The sequence below is a fragment of the Fusarium odoratissimum genome (assembly GCF_000260195.1).
Source record: "Fusarium odoratissimum NRRL 54006 unplaced genomic scaffold supercont1.51, whole genome shotgun sequence".
Taxonomy (NCBI): Eukaryota; Fungi; Ascomycota; class Sordariomycetes; order Hypocreales; family Nectriaceae; genus Fusarium; species Fusarium odoratissimum.
The window spans coordinates 95,096-112,212 of record NW_022158731.1 but is presented as its reverse complement, the minus strand read 5'-3'; the positions used below and the strand labels follow the sequence as shown (position 1 = coordinate 112,212).

The 17,117-nt window shown below is 42.1% G+C and overlaps 5 protein-coding genes across 5 annotated transcripts; 3 read left to right on the top strand and 2 right to left on the bottom strand.

Moving 5' to 3' along the window:
• Positions 1-958: 958 nt before the first annotated feature.
• FOIG_15376 (uncharacterized protein) lies at positions 959-2,761 on the top strand (the record flags this gene model as incomplete). Its single annotated transcript, XM_031216733.1, has 9 exons — positions 959-1,057; positions 1,110-1,242; positions 1,295-1,476; positions 1,537-1,576; positions 1,633-1,700; positions 1,749-1,852; positions 1,903-2,181; positions 2,237-2,304; positions 2,357-2,761. The coding sequence occupies 9 exons, from the start codon at positions 959-961 to the stop codon at positions 2,680-2,682; spliced, it is 1,299 nt and encodes a 432-aa protein (XP_031053566.1). The 3' UTR covers positions 2,683-2,761.
• A 1,248-nt stretch (positions 2,762-4,009) lies between these two features.
• Positions 4,010-6,053, top strand: FOIG_15375 (uncharacterized protein; the record flags this gene model as incomplete). The annotated part of the gene is made up of 6 exons (XM_031216732.1): positions 4,010-4,186; positions 4,255-4,362; positions 4,417-4,566; positions 4,640-5,357; positions 5,434-5,529; positions 5,590-6,053. 6 exons carry the CDS (start codon positions 4,010-4,012, stop codon positions 6,051-6,053), a joined length of 1,713 nt encoding a protein of 570 aa, XP_031053565.1.
• Positions 6,054-6,442: 389 nt separating this feature from the next.
• Positions 6,443-7,159, bottom strand: FOIG_15374 (uncharacterized protein). Its single transcript, XM_031216731.1, has 2 exons — positions 6,995-7,159; positions 6,443-6,918 (listed from the first exon to the last, which is right to left on the bottom strand). The coding sequence occupies exons 1-2, from the start codon at positions 7,091-7,093 to the stop codon at positions 6,487-6,489; spliced, it is 531 nt and encodes a 176-aa protein (XP_031053564.1). The 5' UTR covers positions 7,094-7,159; the 3' UTR covers positions 6,443-6,486.
• A 252-nt stretch (positions 7,160-7,411) lies between these two features.
• On the top strand, positions 7,412-8,409 carry FOIG_15373 (uncharacterized protein). Its single transcript, XM_031216730.1, has one exon. The coding sequence runs from the start codon at positions 7,442-7,444 to the stop codon at positions 8,336-8,338; it is 897 nt and encodes a 298-aa protein (XP_031053563.1). The 5' UTR covers positions 7,412-7,441; the 3' UTR covers positions 8,339-8,409.
• Positions 8,410-11,005: 2,596 nt separating this feature from the next.
• On the bottom strand, positions 11,006-15,276 carry FOIG_15372 (uncharacterized protein; the record flags this gene model as incomplete). The annotated part of the gene is made up of 2 exons (XM_031216729.1): positions 11,006-15,095; positions 15,146-15,276. The coding sequence occupies 2 exons, from the start codon at positions 15,274-15,276 to the stop codon at positions 11,006-11,008; spliced, it is 4,221 nt and encodes a 1,406-aa protein (XP_031053562.1).
• Positions 15,277-17,117: the final 1,841 nt, after the last annotated feature.

The window sequence follows — 17,117 nt, the reverse complement described above, 5'->3', positions numbered from 1 at the left end:
CCGTCAAGTCTTGTTACCCATTATCCTAGCTTGAACTAAATTAGTGACAAGGATTCACTGTACCAGTCCTTGGTAAGTCCCGTGAGAGTAGGTCTGTACTAGTTAAAGATATAATCGGCTCCGGGAGAGGAGCATGAGGCTGATCGTAATTCAGGGGAATGAGAAGAACAGTTAGTGATGAACAACTCGTGATAGGATGCCATTCCTTCGGGATAAGATCGATTTGGGTTTCAGGAAACAGGGTTGCGGCCAAACGTTACCCTGTAAGAAGGCACAAGGGCTTCCTACATGAACAGGTAGCCTGGGTCGCATGCTCGATGCTGAGATTCTTTACATACTTTCATCTACTAGTCGATAACATTAAACATTAGTTCCTCACCGTTGTATTTAACTACGTTTCTCTCTGACCCCTGATGTCGGCAATACGGCATGTTAAGGATTTATTTTATTATCTAATATAGAAGGTAGCAAAGACTGATTATCTTTGAGAACACTGTGGATCGCAAACATTATGTAATGATAACAACAAGTGTTGATTTGTGAGGCGAAACAAAGCTTTGACAAAAAACGGCCAGCCAAAGCTTGGAAATGTCAGACATGATCTTCGCGACTATTGGAGTTTAATTTCTCAAATGGGAAGGTTGTTTATTCCCGTCAAGAGGAGGCTGCTACGGGCTCCATAACTTGTGTCGATCCCCCTAGATTGTGGGGTTGGTGGCGTCAGCCCGAGATGTCGCTGTTGCCAAAGTATTGGTAATGAGAATTATCTGAGGGCTGCATGCGGAGGAAAGGAGCCGTCTCCACTGACTTGGTCAATTACTGACAGAGAGTTAATAAGGCTGTCAATTCTCGAACGCCTGAAGCATGTGAAAAATAAGTTGAATATGTCGCCTTGAGGACTTTTACTCCAAATCTCGACCCTGTCTGCTGCACGCCAACACGGTACGGCGTCTGAACCATGCAACGGTTGCTTTTGCTGGCGACATGGACTTGGTTCATGAGCCAGGTTCTTTGCAGCGATCTTTCGAACTTTCTGACTCACCTTCCCAGCTGCGCGGTACGTAGATCAACCTGCCGGGAGCACTCAGACGCTAACACGTTGATTCTAGGAGAGCTGTGTTCTAGATTTTGTCTCAGCGTCTTCTTGCGGGACGAATGCAACATGTCTCTGCAGCGATCCGAAGCTCAAGGACGACGTGCTGCCATGCGTTGAGACTCACTGCCTGCCCAGAGAAGCTCTCGGTAACAAATGAATATTGATGTGTCATTTTTACGTACTAACTGAGTTTTGCAGCTGCAATAAATTCGACCTCGGTTGCATGTGACTTCCCCATTCGCGACAAACACGAGCAATTCAATATCCTCACTATAACGTTAATTGTAATTACTGGAATTACAGTCGGCCTTCGATTCCTTGAGAAGATACGATATGGGCCTGGACTCCAGCTTGACGATTACGTCATCACGGGCGCTTTTGTAAGTAATCTTTGGCCTTACTGTCCTACGATTGCACGTACTTATCAGCTTCATGGTTAGCTGGTGAATTTAGGCAACTCGATTGTCTGTTTACATGGCCGTATGTGTAACTTTGCCACCTTCAACTCAAGATCATGATACTCACAATGCTGTCAGTCTCCAGGAATGGCCTCGGGCGGGATGCGTGGAGATTTAGTCCAGATACAGTCACGGCTTACCTATGCGTTCGTATCCCAATGTCCTATCCCAAGTCTGGCCACTAACAGTCGAAGTTTCTTTACGCTGGTCAAACACTTTACGCCACGGACGTTTTTGCTACCAAGATCTGCGTTCTGCTCTTCTACCTCCGTATATTTCCAGGAGTTACGATTCGAAGGTATCCTCTCAATAATAAAGTCAACCATGAATCTCGCTAACCTTTCAAAGGCTTATATGGGGAACTGTTGGCATAGCAGTGCTATGCATGATTATCTTTGATCTACTAGCCCTTACACAATGTCAACCAATTAGTTTCTACTGGAAGGGCTGGGACCAACTGCATAAGGGCCATTGTATAGGGATTAACTCATTAGCATGGGCCATTGCTGCAGTTGGAATAATTCTAGATTTCTGGATGCTTGGAATCCCAATCTCTCAACTGATTCATCTCCAGATGAAATGGAAGAGGAAGCTTGCAGTTGCCTCTATGTTCGGCGTGGGGACTTTGTAAGCATAAAACTAATCATTCTCTACAGGATTTGGTGACTGACTCTTCCTATAGTGTGACGGTTGTCAGCATCCTCAGACTACGTTATCTGGTAGCGTTTGGCAATTCTTCAAACCCTACATGTAAGCAACCTGTTATTTTCCCTACTCTAACGTGTCCTAATCCAAACCACAGGGGATAGTTTTGATACATGCTACTGGTCCGTTATAGAACTCAATGTTGGTATTTGGTGCGCTTGCATGCCAAACCTTCGAGTTCTGATGCTCAAGACATTTCCGAGACTGCAAAGCTCAGTCGATGCTACCCCCAGAAGCCACCAATGCAACTCATCTGCAGCAGGGCGGCCAATAAGAGTGTTGAGCAATGCGCCAGGTCTATCTGACAACACCATGTACAGAGTGAGGTCTGATCAAGGACGCAAGGTCGACGGTTCATCAAGCACAGCTGAGTTGGTTGAGATGACGAGACTCACCAATGAAACCAGAAGTAGTCTAGCATAGATATTAGCTGGGATAAGCTTCTTTTTCTAAGACTCTTAACAAAACCAATACATAGATTCACCTTATTCCTTTGCAACGGGAAGGTTCTTAAATATGTTATTTACCGAAACTTATATATAGAATCCAAGCTGTATGAAGAAAGATAACCGCCGTCACGACGCAACCTAGCCTGTAAACGATAAGGATAAGGATAGAGATTGGGGGGCTCCAAGCCCAGTTGTTATCAACTCCTTGCAACACTCTTGATTTGTAGACCATTTCACTGCGAACCTTGTGTGTTGTGTCAGACTCTAGACCTTCTAGTAGACTTCCAACCCTTCGCTGAATGAGATAATAGTTGCGGTGCCAGCTCTAATGCCAAAGCTTGGGTTGCTGAAAGGGAATGTCGCGTGTGGCATGACGGGCTGTCTTTTTACTTTGAAAGTCCACGCTGTAAAATTCCATCTCGCCCTGATGCGTCCCATTCCACAGACAAGGTTGGACGAACAGGCTCGGGGTTTTGTCGGCTGAACAATGACAGCTTTCTCTTAGATATTATTACAAACGTCAGAGACGTGCCCATCTCCTCTAGGGTCTTGCTGCGCTGCAAGCTTCCTTATAATGTATGCCATATGACTAATATAGAGGTAAGTTGACATCCTCTTTTGGCCTTTGTCAAAGCGTTGTCGCTAATAAGCATGTTCCCATCCTTCAACTCAGGCTCGCCATTTCGCACATTAGTACTGAACAACTCTCCTCAGGATTAGTCGATGCCGGCGTTACTGCCGGCGACCCCTCGCTCAGGCTTCTCATTAGCAATATCGGAGTCATGGTTCATTGTCATATTGTCAGCATTTGAATGGTAGACCCAAGTCGCTGGGCCCTCGTCTAACCGGGCCATCCGAAAAGCTAAGCGATGATATGCGAGGTTCATCAGCTGCGGAAAATCCGAGGTGCAGATACTCTGTCATCCTAACCAGCATCGGCATACGTAGTAGTAGCGATAAGATCAATTGTCGTATACCCACGCTAAGGCTTACCCCGCCTACCTTCATCTGGGGAATTACCTAGTGCTACCCCGCAATCTCATAGGACAATTAGTGCTTCAGAAGTTCAGCCTTCATTTGGATATTCTGGGGTTGTGATCTGTCTGGTGTGCCACTAGCCCGGACATCCCGGTCTCATACACACATGGGAGCTATTGGGGTACAACCTCCGGTGGGGCTTATATTGACTGAACGGTCGCGTTGACTTTGTAATACGACTTAGATTTCTACCCCTGGCGTCTCTCTTCTCGCATCTCTGCACTTACAAGAAACATACTACAACCTGTATTATCATTTGCGTTATGGCGGACGGAGATAAAGTCTCCATCTCTCATAATGAGATGCCAGTGACTCCAGAGCCAACTATATCACCGCGAGTTGAGGAAGAGCCAGCTGGCGCCTACCAGGTGCGATGGAAGACACTCATGGCTGTATTCGCTCTGTCCATGGCGAACTGTTGCGCTGCTATAGCTAATACGGTATGTTCTACCTTTCAAGCATTGCCATTCCTTGTGACGGTTGAACTTATTGTATATCTCGAACATAGACCAATACCATTATTCACTTCCAAGTCATGGACTTGGGTGACGCCGGAATGCAGGCCTGGATTTCGAATGCTAATCTTTTGGTGACTCTGGCCTTCGGGCCGGTCTTGGTAAGTTCTTAACCTCTATGCTAGCTCTGGAGGCCCAAAGCTGACTGTAAAAAGGGCTCCCTGAGCGATCGCTTCGGCAAGAAATGGTTCATCGTCATAGCAAGCATCATCGGTATTGTCGGTTCCGTAGTGTCTGGCTCGGCCAAGTCAATATCAACCATTATCATTGGCAACATCTTGACTGGCCTCGCTAATGCGGGCTGTGTAAGTCAATCCCATCTCTCCTGCACCATTGCCATCAACACGGATAGCCCCAAACTGACAACATCTTATGCAGATTATGGGTGTACCTGCGGGCCAAGAAGTGACTCCCAACAAGCTCCGTCCATGGACGATGGGCTTCTCCCAAACTATGGCCAGCTGTGCTGTCATCGCTGGTACCCTTGGTGCAGGTGCCTTCGTCAAGTACCAGACCTGGCGGTGGTCTTACTACCTCAACGCCTTTGTCTACGGCACCACCACTGTACTGGTAACCTGCTTTTACCATCCTCCGCCTACCACCCTGCGCCGCCAGCAGTCCCGCCTAGACGACCTGTTCGCCCAAGTCGATTACTTTGGAATCATGCTGTTTGTGGTATCTATCGCATCTATAATGATCGGATTGACCTGGGGAGGAAACACATACCCATGGAGTTCCAGCCAGGTTCTCGCATCCCTGGTTATTGGCTGCGTTGGTCTGCTTGCTTTCGGACTCTACGAAAGGCTGTTCACGCGCCAAGGTATCTTCCATCACGACATGTTTGTCTCTCGCAACTTCCCGATCCTGCTGTTTGTCTGCGTTGTTGATGGCATGCTTCTACTGGGCGTCAATGTTCTCTTTTCTCAACATATTGCCTCCATGTTCACTACGGATGCCGTCAAGATCGCCACTATCCTCACTCCGTACCTGGCAACTTCAGCCTTTGGCTGCCTGCCCGCCGGCATATTAATGGCACGAACCAAGTCATACAGGACTATTTTGGTAGCTTCACTGATTTGGTGCAGCCTGTTCGTAGGTAAGTCACAGATCTCCTCACTGAGGATGACCTTGATGTGCTTTATGCAAATTATGTCTAACATGGATCTCTCTAGGCCTTATGGCACTACTTAACCCTAGTAGACTTTCCTGGGCCTATGCGTTCTCTGCACTTTTTGGATGCGGAACTGCGGTCACCACTGTGATCCCAGGTGAGCAACTCCTTGTGGCTCTTATGGCTTTACGTGCCTTGCTGATATTAACATCCCCAGTGGTCGCGTTGTCCCTTTCCGTGCCGTCTTACCTGCTTGGCACCGCAGGAACCCTCAGCGTGTCCGGTCGTGCCCTTGGCGGCGCCATTGGCATCACCATCTTCACATCCATCTATCACAACAAGATGGGCACCGCACTACCAAAAGCTGTTGGCTCGGTTCTTGCAGCCGCGGGGCACTCAAGCCTGCTTCCAGACGTGCTGAGCGCCATCAACAGCGGAAACCCAACTGCCCTGAAACATGTGTCTGGCCTGCCAGCGTCCCTGATCCCCGAAGTCCTCGCCGCAAACGATCATGCGAATACGTACTCGTGGAGGTTTGTATGGATTGCTATCTCCGTCGTCGTGGCGGCAAATGCAGTAGCTGCGTGCTTCCTTAAGTCGGTTGCTTCTCAGATGAACAGCCATGTTGAGTCTGCTCTGGAAGATTCGGATGTCCGTCGGAAGCAAATGCGCGATATTTAAGTCCATCCTTCTGGTGCTCATAGGTATACTTGACTGGTAATCACTTTAGTTTATTTCTCCCTACTTAGTCTCAAGCAATCAGCAATCTTTTGAAGAACGTCGTGGGACTGGTCTACGTTTGTCCTTTTCCGGTCTCGGTCCCTCATGGCTGTACTTCATTTTCGTTTAGATGGCCTTGGAACCTGTAGATGAATGCGAGAAGCAGTTGCTACAGGTCTTTGGGCCCCTGCGAAGTTGGGAAAATACATGCATGTCCGATACGCAACCTGAATAGAAGAGTACCGCCATGGGCAGATTCTCCAGGATATGGTTGTGAAACCGTAGCCTGGAGAGCCCTTACCCAGACGTCGCTTTCTGTCTTCAAGTTTCACCAAATAGCATCTGACGTATTGTGCAAGGTTGTTTATTGCTTCTGCGGCATCATTGCTGTAGCCTACTGCTCACCGTCTGGTCTTCTAATACGCATAAAGTCCCCAGTCTGATAAAGCAGAGAAGGGGTAATCGTCGCGATCTTCCAGAGACCACCGACGCGGACGAACTGATGCTGCATGTAACTCCTCCCATCACTCGTCTCGTTGATCCTCGCGGCAGACGCGTCCCTCGCGCCCCCACCATCGGCCTGTAAACGTCCATGACTTGCCAATTGCTGCCACTCTACCACAATTTCATCGGCAGTGACCTTTTTGAAATATGGCTGCGCCAGGAGGTGTTGTGTCACTAAGGGCTTAAGGCCTAGGTGCTCCTCTGAGAGCCAAAGTGCCGCGAACTCGGCCGCCTGGTACTGCTTTATTCCCCACGCTGGCACGATTAACGTGTAGTCGACAGAAACCTCTGGTGCTAAAGCGGCGAGGAGTCGCTCTTCACTCTAGAATTGGAGAAAAGGCAATTAGCATTACTCTGTTTACTTGTTTATGTAGGAATAAAAGAAGTTATGCTTATACCTTTCTATCATAACCATCTGCCCAGACCCTTGCTGTTTGAACAACGGCAATGTAGTCCTGGAAGGTCAGATTATCTGGAATGTAAATCTCGAATGCCATTTTTAAGGGATATTCTTTCCGGTAATGTCGGCATCTATTGGGCCAGAAACGTTCTGACGCTGAATGATATCAGACGCTATTTATCAACTAACAAGAGTTCCCGCGCCCATCGAGCTTATACCGGGAATCCCGGTGTTTTTGACGCGGGGTCGGTAGATGACGGTGTCCGGAAATCCCGCCCGGGAAGTCCACTCGGGAAGTCCACCTGGCAAGTCTTATCCGAGAAGCTTGTCCATGCGCCCGCCAGTGCAATATTCAAGCTGATTGGTATATCATGTAACTCTAGGACCAGCAATTAAATCATTTCGATTTATCGTATTAATTCTTGAAACCATTTTTGTACTTAAGATGATGCAGTCACCATACAGCCTCCGCACTGGCATTTATCCCGAGATTGACCCAGATCGACTCACAGGCTCACTAGCAGGCAAGAATGTCCTGATAACAGGTTCCGGCAGGGGTATCGGCCGGGAGATTGCACTCGCCATGGCGCGAGCCGGGGCTAATGTTTGCGTCACGGCACGAACAAGCAGCCAGGTCGAGGAAACAAAAGCCGAAATTGTGAGCTTAGGTCTCGACGGCAAGGTCATTGGCATTGTGGCCAATGTACTAAAGCTTGAGGATCAAGAACGCCTCGTACGCGAATTCCGTGAACAACTCGGCCCCGTCGACGTGTTGGTGTGCAATGCCGGCAGCAACATCTTTCAGCCTTTCCACTTGACAAATGCAACCGATTGGTGGGACATCATGGAGTTGAACGTGCGAGCACCAGTTGAACTCACCCGACTCGTCCTTCCAGAAATGCGCGAGAGGAACCAAGCCGTCATAATCTACACTTCATCACGGGCTGCCAAGGCGGACCTCCCATGGACCACGGCATACAACTGTGCCAAGACGTCTATCACCAGATTCGCGGGCACTCTCCAAGTCGAGCTCGATCAAGTGCAGAGGATTGAGAAGGGGGTGGATAACAACATATCCATCTTCAGCATTCACCCGGGCGAGATAGATACTAACCTTCACGAGACGGCGTTCCCCGAAAGAACAAAACGAGAGGCCCCTTACGTTATCGAGCACATGAATAAGATAGGCGCCAAGAGACCTCATTTTGAGGCCGCCTTGCCAGCATGGACTTGTGTATGGCTGAGCTCCGGAAAGGGCTCAGACCTCAAGGGGAAGTTTGTAGATTGTACCCGTGATGTTGGCGAACAGGCGAAGGAGGCTAGAGGGGCAGTAAAAACATAATATCAGGGCTAAATATAAATTAATTATATAAGTATATTGTACCTGGGTTATTTATAAATATTAAATATTAAAGAAGTTTTAATATTTAAATTTAATATATATAATATATAAGGTGTTTATTATTAATTAAATAATATAATATATTTAATAAGTAAGTAGAATAGATAAGTAAGTACTCTATGTTCCTTAGCCTTTTTAAGCTATAGCTTAAGCTCTTAAGCTATAGCTTAAAAAGGCTAGCTTTTACTTACTAAACTCCTCCCTAAATAACTTAAAAATATCCTTATAAGTCCTTATATTATAACTGCCCATATTATATATATTATAATATTAATTACTTACTTATTTTAACCTTCCTTAATTACTACTTTTTAATAATATAACTATTACTTATATATTAATATTTATTTAATTAATTACTTATAGTACTCTGTATATAATTATATTCCCTTTTTTTTTTATAATTTAATCCTTTTTACCTTATAATATTAACTTAGTATCTTATTTATATTTTAAAGATTTTAAACCTTAGCTCTTAGTAATATTTTCTTATATATTATAATTTTTTTTTTTTTAAAAGAGACTTTAAGGCTTTTAATATTAACTTTAAAAAGCTATTATAATAATATTTAATTGAATTATTAAGATATTTAAACTAAGATTAGGCCTTAATTATTATCTTTAAGGTCTTTAAAGCTTATAGTATTAATAGTTAAGTAGCCTCCTTTAAAGGTATTAGGGTCTATAGTTATATATTAAGCTTTAAGATTATAATTTCTAGGTTAAGAGGAATAAGCTTAGCTCTTTTAAAACCCTTTTAAATATTATTTTTTTAAAAATAGCTTTAAATATAATATATAATATAAAAAAAACTTAATCTTAAAAATATAAATTATAAAGTATTTAATTATTTAATTATAAATTAATTAAAATACTTTAGCTATTTAAGACCTAGCTTATTATTTATTTACTTATTTTAGCTTATTATAATAACTTAATGACCTAAGAGGTTATATTCTTAGTATTAATTAATAAGATAATATTAGCTAATATTAATAATAAATAATATAATTAATTAACCTTTTATATTAATTAATTAAATTATAATATTTTATTTTTCTTTTTTAGGCTATATTAATTTTAATCTTTCTTATCTTTTTAATCCTATAATAGCTATACTGGCTATAATAAGGCTTATTATAAAGTTAATTTTATTAAAGTTTTAGATATTATTTAATTAAGTATTATACTTTATAATTATATTTTATATAAGCCTAAACTAGCTATAAATAATAATTAAATCTTTATATTTAGCTCTTTGCTAATTAAATCTTTAAAATAAATATATCTTTAGTTTTAATAATTACTTTATAAAATTATAGGTTAAGCCTAATACTTATTAATAGGTAATATATTATAATCTATAAGTAGAAAATTAGTTATTTCTTTTATAAAATATAATTATAATAAAAGTCCTTATAAATTTAGGTTAAAAATAAATTAAATTATTATTTATTCTCTTAAATTAAATAATCTTTATAAATTTAAAATAGAATTATATTATAATTAAATACTATTTTAGTAATAATATAAAGTAAAGTAGTTATCTTTATAAATATTTATAATATATTAAAGACTTAACTTTAGATTATTTTAAAAAGCCTAATAGGCAAAAAGTATTCTAGCTTTATTTAAGAATTATAATATATTAAGTAATTAAGAATTAATTAATTAGATAGTTAGATATAAGATTAAGGGATTTTTAAAGTACTTACTTATCTAGAGTACTTGCTTATTAACCATATCAGCCTTTTATTTAATTAATATTTTTAAAAAGATAAAGTATTAACTTAATTATTAATTCCCTGCTTATATCTTAAAATAAATCCTTAGTTTTCCTATTTCTAAGTATATCTAATATTAATATAAGATTAAACTTATAAGCTCTTAATAATATATTTTTTAAAACTAAAATAACTAATATTACTTTATTACTAAAAATATTAGGCAGTTAATAAGACTAAAATAAGATAAAGGATTATTAGCAGGTTTATAAATATATTAAAGAAGTTAACATACTTAATAAGCGAGTGACCCAGACAAGCAAGTGACCCAGCATACTATACAGCAAAAAATAGGCTACCCTATAACACTTAGCTACCTTAAATAAAATAGCTAAAAATTTAATAAAAATATTTTATAAAATAATATATTTAGTTTTATTAAATTATATTTTTTAAACATTTTTAGCTATTTTATATTATATTTAAAACCTTAAAATACAGTGTATTTTATAGTATAAATATACTTTAAAGTTTATAGCTATATAGGATTTTTTTTAAAAATCTAAGAAAATTAATATAGCTTAATTTAGGACTTATATATAAGCTATTAAAATTATAGCCATTTTAGGCTTAGTCTAAGCTTTTTATAAGCTTTTAAAAACTGGATTTTAAGGTATATAGGGTAGTAGGACACATACTTGTCTGGGACACATGCTTATCATATACGTTATATTTATATTATTAAATATATAATTATTAATTACTAGCATCATATCCTATATTAGAATTAATATATATTAGTTAATTAATTTTTATTTAACTACTTATATAAGATAGTAAGGAATAAAGATAATAAAAAAGAGAAAGTAAAAAAGTAATAAAATTAACCGCCACGTCCAAATGCAGGATAAGTAGGTGTACTAGAATCACAAGCAAATCTAACAAAGTATTTGCTCGATGACCCAGAGCCATCAACGATTACAGTACCATCAGGAGCTGTAACAGTTACTATCATAGAATAGTCTCCCTGAGCATTAGCCCAGAAAACCCGGAACGGCGTGTAAGTACCCGCTGTCAGCTGCATCTTGAGGGTCTTAGAGCTGGAAGGCCCTGATGAGTAATTCTGCTCCAGATCTGCATTGGCACGTGTCCATGTTGACAAAGCCTTATTACCAAACCAAACCAGTGTAACCTCATCGGAGTATGGGACAACAACAGAGTAAGTACCATTGATAGGCGCATATAAGAATGCCCGATGGTTCACAGCCTTATACTGCCATGTCTGACTTGGTGAGCCAGGATAAATAGCCTGAGCAGGGCCTGAGTTTCCTGCTTTTACTCCTCCTGGTTCTGTAATGCCCATGGAACTCGTAATACCACTGTAAGTCGGTGCAGTTGTGGCAAAATATGCTACGTTGAGGGCAGAGTAATTAGGCGGATCAGCGTTGTAGTACGAGTTGGTATAGATAGCGTATTCCAGACCAGCGTTGCTACATGTTTGATCTGCAGCCTTTGTTCCAACTGCGGGAGCGATGACAACTACAGTGGCAGTCTGCCCGCCTGAAGCAGGTGTCCCAGTGGATGTGCTGATGCTTGAGACAGTGGTATAGCTAGTTACAGTGGTGTATGGTTGAGGCTTTTGCATAACCACGGTAGCAACGCCACCAAGAGATGTTGGCGATAAGGTAGTGGTACCAGCTGCTGTGAAGGTACCCCAGCTTGTGACGGTCGTATAGGACTGGGGTCGTTGAACAACAACAGTAGCAACGCCACCCGGAGAGGTTGGCGACAAGGTAGTAGTACCAACTGTTGAGAAGGAACCCCAGCTTGTGGTAGTTGTATAGGGCTGAGGTAAGTCCACGACGACAGTGGCTACACCGCCTTGGTACGCTGGTGCCATTGTAGTGGTTGATGCTGCTGTAAAGCTGCCATAGTTGGTCACAGTCGTATAAGGCTGGGGTGATTGTACAACAACAGTGGCTACACCGCCACGGGATGCAGGTGCCATTGTAGTAGTTGATGCTGCTGTAAAGCTGCCATAGCTAGTTACAGTTGTATAAGGCTGGGGTGACTGCACAACAACAGTAGCTACACCACCTTGTGATGCTGGTGCCATTGTAGTGGTTACTACTGCTGTAAAGGGACCATAACTGGTCACAGTCGTATATGGCTGGGGCAGTTCTACTACAACACTAGCAACGCCACCTGGAGATGCCGGTGCTAGGGTGGTTGTTACTGCTGCTGTATAGGGACCATAACTGGTAACAGTTGTGTACAGCTGAGGACTCTCTACAAGAACAGTAGCCAAGCCTCCAGGACCAGTCGGGGATAATGTTGTAGTAAGAGGTTGAGTCCAAGAGCCATAACTAGTCACAGTCGTGTATGCCTGAGGACTCTCTATAAGAACAGTGGCCGGATCCCCAGGATTAGCAGGTTGGTTCGTCGTGGTCATAGGAGCAGTTAAGCCATCAACATAAGTCGTGACAGTTGTATAGGGCTGAGGGCTTTCTATAAGAACAGTGGCCGGATCCCCGGGATAAGCCGGTTGATTTGTCGTAGTCACAGGAGCAGTTAAGCTATTAACATAAGTCGTGACAGTCGTATATGCCCGAGGGCTCTCAATAATAACCGTGGCAGGATCCCCAGGACTGGCTGGTTGGTTTGTAATAGTCAGAGGTGCAGTCAGACTATCAACATACGTGGTGACGGTTGTATATGCCTGAGGGCTTTCAATAAGAACAGTGGCCGGATCCCCGGGATAAGCCGGTTGATTTGTCGTAGTCAAAGGTGCAGTCAGACTGTCGACATAGGTCGTGATAGTTGTATAGGGCTGAGGAAGACCAAGGACTACAGTCATCACATCGCCTGGATTAGCTGCCAGTAAGGTTGTAGATGCCGGGCCTGCGAGGCCTGGAATGTAGCTTGTGACTGTCGTGTAGGACTGAGGTAGATCAACCTCGACAGTAGCAAACTGTCCTTGCACAGCGACTGAGTATGTTGTAGTCTCAGCTGCGGTCAGACCATCTTTGTAGCTCGTAACGGTTGTAAAAGGTTGCGGAAGATCAACTTCTACAGTGCCTACCAGCCCTGCAACAGAGGGCGGATATGTTATAGTGGTGGTTGCGGTGAAGGAGCCATAGCTGGTGACTGTAGTGTAAGGCTGAGGGAGATCAACCACGACGGTAAGAGTTGGGATGGGCCCATCATCGCTTTCAGTTGTTGTAGCGGCAGCCGTGACGCTTCCATATCTGGTGATAGTCACGTAAAACTGCGGATCAAAGACCACGACAGTGCCCGTTTCCCCTGGAGTAGATGGAGCTATGGTGGTTGTAGATTCAGCCGTAACGCCTCCGTACGAAGTAACGGTCGTATATGGCTGTTGCATTAAAACCAAAACAATACCTGTCTGGCCAGGAGCAGGAGGAGGCGAGGTGTATGTGGTATCGGTCGAGACGGCTCCGTACGACGTAATGGTCGTATATGGCTGCGATTTGAAGACTACTACGGTGCCCGTCTCCCCTGGAGTAGATGGAGATATGGTAGATGTCGATGCAGCTGTAAATTCTCCAAAGGAAGTGACGGTCGTCCACTGATAAGCCTGATACACAACAACAGTGCCTGTTGCACCTGGAGCAGTTGGAGATATAGTAGATGTAGATTCAGATGTAAACTCTCCATTAGACGTGACGGTAGCCCACTTATAAGGCTCATATACAATAACAGTGACTGTCTGTGCTTCAGGAGACGGTGATAGAGTGGTTGTGGATGCGGCTGTGATCCCTGGATCGTAAGAGGTGACGACTTGCCACTGGTATGGCTGATAAATAACAACGTTGCCTGTTGCGCCTGGAGCAGTTGGATATATAGTATTTGTTGATGCTGCCGTGACACTTCCATAGGAAGTAACTGTGATCCATGGATCTGGTTGGTATACCACGACGGTACCTGTTTGGTTTGGGGACGCTGGGGAAATAGTCTTTGTAGATGCGGCTGTGATTGTTTGGTCATATGAGCTGACTGTCACCCATCTATATGCCATATACATGACTACCGTACCTACATGACCAGACGCAGAAGGCCACATAGTCGTTGTATGGTCAGACGAAGCGGCATCGTCATAAGAGGTGGTGGTCTCCCATTCGTATGGATCATAGACAACAACAGTACCAGTTTCTCCAGGAGCACTAGGAGTTATTGTACTCGTGACTACAGCTGTAATCGAGCCATCATAGGATGTCACGGTTACGTATGGAGCTAATGGGCTCGGTACCACAATTACCACCGTACCAGAGCCAGATCCTGACGGGGCCTCGGTGATGGTGTAAGTACCGGTGTCGGTGCCGGTGCTTGTGATGGTGGTATAGTCAATCGGGGAATCCGAGGTCATTTGAGACCTGGGGACCATGACCCAAACCGTTCCTGTCTCACCAGGTCTAGTTGGAGATTGCGTGATGGTCATAGGATCAGTACCAGTTCCTTGAGAAGTTATTGTAGTCCACGGCACTGCAGGATCTGAAGTAGTTGTAGAGCCGTCCTGGGAAGGAGTCTGTATGATGCTAACAGCAGTGCTATCAGTGCCTTGCCCAGTTGTTGTAGTCCATGACGCTGTAGGATCTGAAGAAATGGCAGAGCCACCTTGAGAAACGGTAGAACTTTCGGTCTCAGAAGGAGATAAAGCCAAGACCGGAGCTTGGGAAAGAGGAGCCTTTGTATCACCTTTCTTGTAACCTTGCAGTCTGACGATCACGGTTACTATGTCGCATGGATGTTCGGTAGGCAGAGTGGTTGTCTCAGGCGCAGTTATTATACGGTCAGTCGACGATAATATAGTCACATGGCTCTTTACCATGACAGTCCCACATGATAGCCCCTGAGAGTCCATGAGGGGAATGTTGAATGTAGTGTTTGGTTCACCATGTCCATAAACGGGGGTAGTGGCAGTGTAGGTAGCATCAGTTCGGATGAGAAATGTACTACGGACATTAGCTAAAGAAAGCCGGTGAGAAATCCCTACATCTCATACCTTGTCAAAGTATCATACAATGTAGACGATCCGTCGATGATCTCGATGGGCTGTGTCTGAATGGCCCGCTTGCCTACCAAAGTTGCATCGGATCCTGTGCCTAAGAAGGCCAGGGCCCAGAAGCCCACCATGCGGCGAAGCGACATAATAGAGGAGCGTAGGGAAAAAGAAGCTTGTCAATTGGCTGAATAATGAAACAAATGAATAAATGTTCAGTTGGTTAACTAAAATGATCGAGGAAAGGAATGGAAGGAGGAAATAAATAAATAGCACAATGTGAATGAATAGGCCAGAGAGCGATCTGAGAAAACAAGGCTGACATCTAGCTTTCATCATGAGGCACCATCGGCAGAACTTATTTTATTCTAGTTCATCCGCCTTTAATCATTCTGGTCGACAGTAAGGATGCGTGAAACTTTCGGTGGGCTATTTAGTGCGGTTCCGGTGCTTACAAAAAGATTCGAGACCGTATGCAGTGTCCGACCCGATCCAGGAGTGTTGAGCAACCATGTCCTCGGCTAGCTCGGCAATGTCTGCCGCAGCAAGAAATGATATTCTTTATTACAGTTTGGGCTAGTAATTTCTACGTGTCTTTTATATAACTGGCCTATATAAGGGCAGTGGTGCAGATGGAATGCTAAGTTCGCATTGGGGATATAAGCTCTCAGCCACAAGTCTTAACTGCAAACAAAACATTAAAGGAATGTAATATCACTTAGTGGTATTTTAGTTTCGGTCTAGTCTGGGAGAGCCTTTCTATTACTTTTTTTTATATATAATTTACATAAGGGAGAGAGATCTAGGATCTAATAATTAATATTTCTTAGCTGAGAATGCTTAACACTGGAGGGACTTATTTGTACTTATAGGTTAACTTAATTCTGGTCTAGTAATATCTATATAGAAAGCATCACTTCTGTAAGTATTATTATTTTATTAAGATAAATAATAACTAAGAAATGTCTCCCTGTCTATTGAATCTGCATGGTATGGAAACAATAAAGCCACTTCAGTTGAGGAGAAACAAGCAATACGCCAGCCTGAACAAAAGCCAAGAAGCTAGACTAATGCCGGGGAAATTCAGGGGCCGCACCGAGTGAGATCAGATTTGCGGCATGGACAGTAGCTCCTTTAGTACTCACTCGCGTGATACTAAGCTTATAAGTTCATATTAGCCGTGTTCCGCCCGGCGCCACAAGATCTGATCTGATTTGTATTAGAATCATGTAAAACCTTTTTCCCTTCCCTTTTACTAAACTATTTACGACAGGAACAGGGTCCGTTCTGATTTTTAACTCTAAGTAATTAACACAGAATGGGGCCCGTTCTTGCATTGCAGGGGACTATGCCACCTATATTAAATGCATTGAATTTAATATTCTACTTCTATTACTATTGTATTTCCTATCTGGCTTATATCTTAAACCCTATTATAAATAACTAATTACCTTCTTAAACTACAGCTTAAGAAATAAGGCTTAAGTTATAGTTTAAAAAAGGCTTAATATATACCTATTAATTATATTAATTTTACTCTTAAGTAATATATATAATAATAATAAGGCTTATTCTTATTATAGGGGATTATACTACTTATCTTTTTAAGGCTATTTATATTTATATAAGTACTTATATAAATAAGATATTATTATATTAATAATACTAATTAATTAAAAATACCTTATATAAGTATATTAAAGCTAATTAATTACTTAAGACTTTATTTATTATATATCTTAGATTTAATTATTTTTATTTATTTAACTTTCTATTAATTAGTATTTTACTTATCTTATTTATAATAAATTAACCTCTTAAAGTCTTTTTTAATAATACTCTCCTCTTAGAAGTTATTTTTAGCTTATAAAGTAAGCTGCTTATTATAATTAGTAAATAGGTAAATATATAAAATTATACTTTTATTATATAAAAAACCTTTAATTAATCTTTTATAATTACTTAAATATATAAT

Excerpts from the sequence above, each read along its gene's own strand:
- FOIG_15374 (XM_031216731.1), bottom strand. The coding sequence starts at position 7,093 with ATGGCATTCGAGATTTACATTCCAGATAATCTGACCTTCCAGGACTAC. Across the intron at positions 6,919-6,994 it reads CAGATGGTTATGATAGAAAG|AGTGAAGAGCGACTCCTCGC; the intron begins GTATAAGCATAA and ends CTCCAATTCTAG.
- FOIG_15373 (XM_031216730.1), top strand. The coding sequence starts at position 7,442 with ATGATGCAGTCACCATACAGCCTCCGCACTGGCATTTATCCCGAGATT.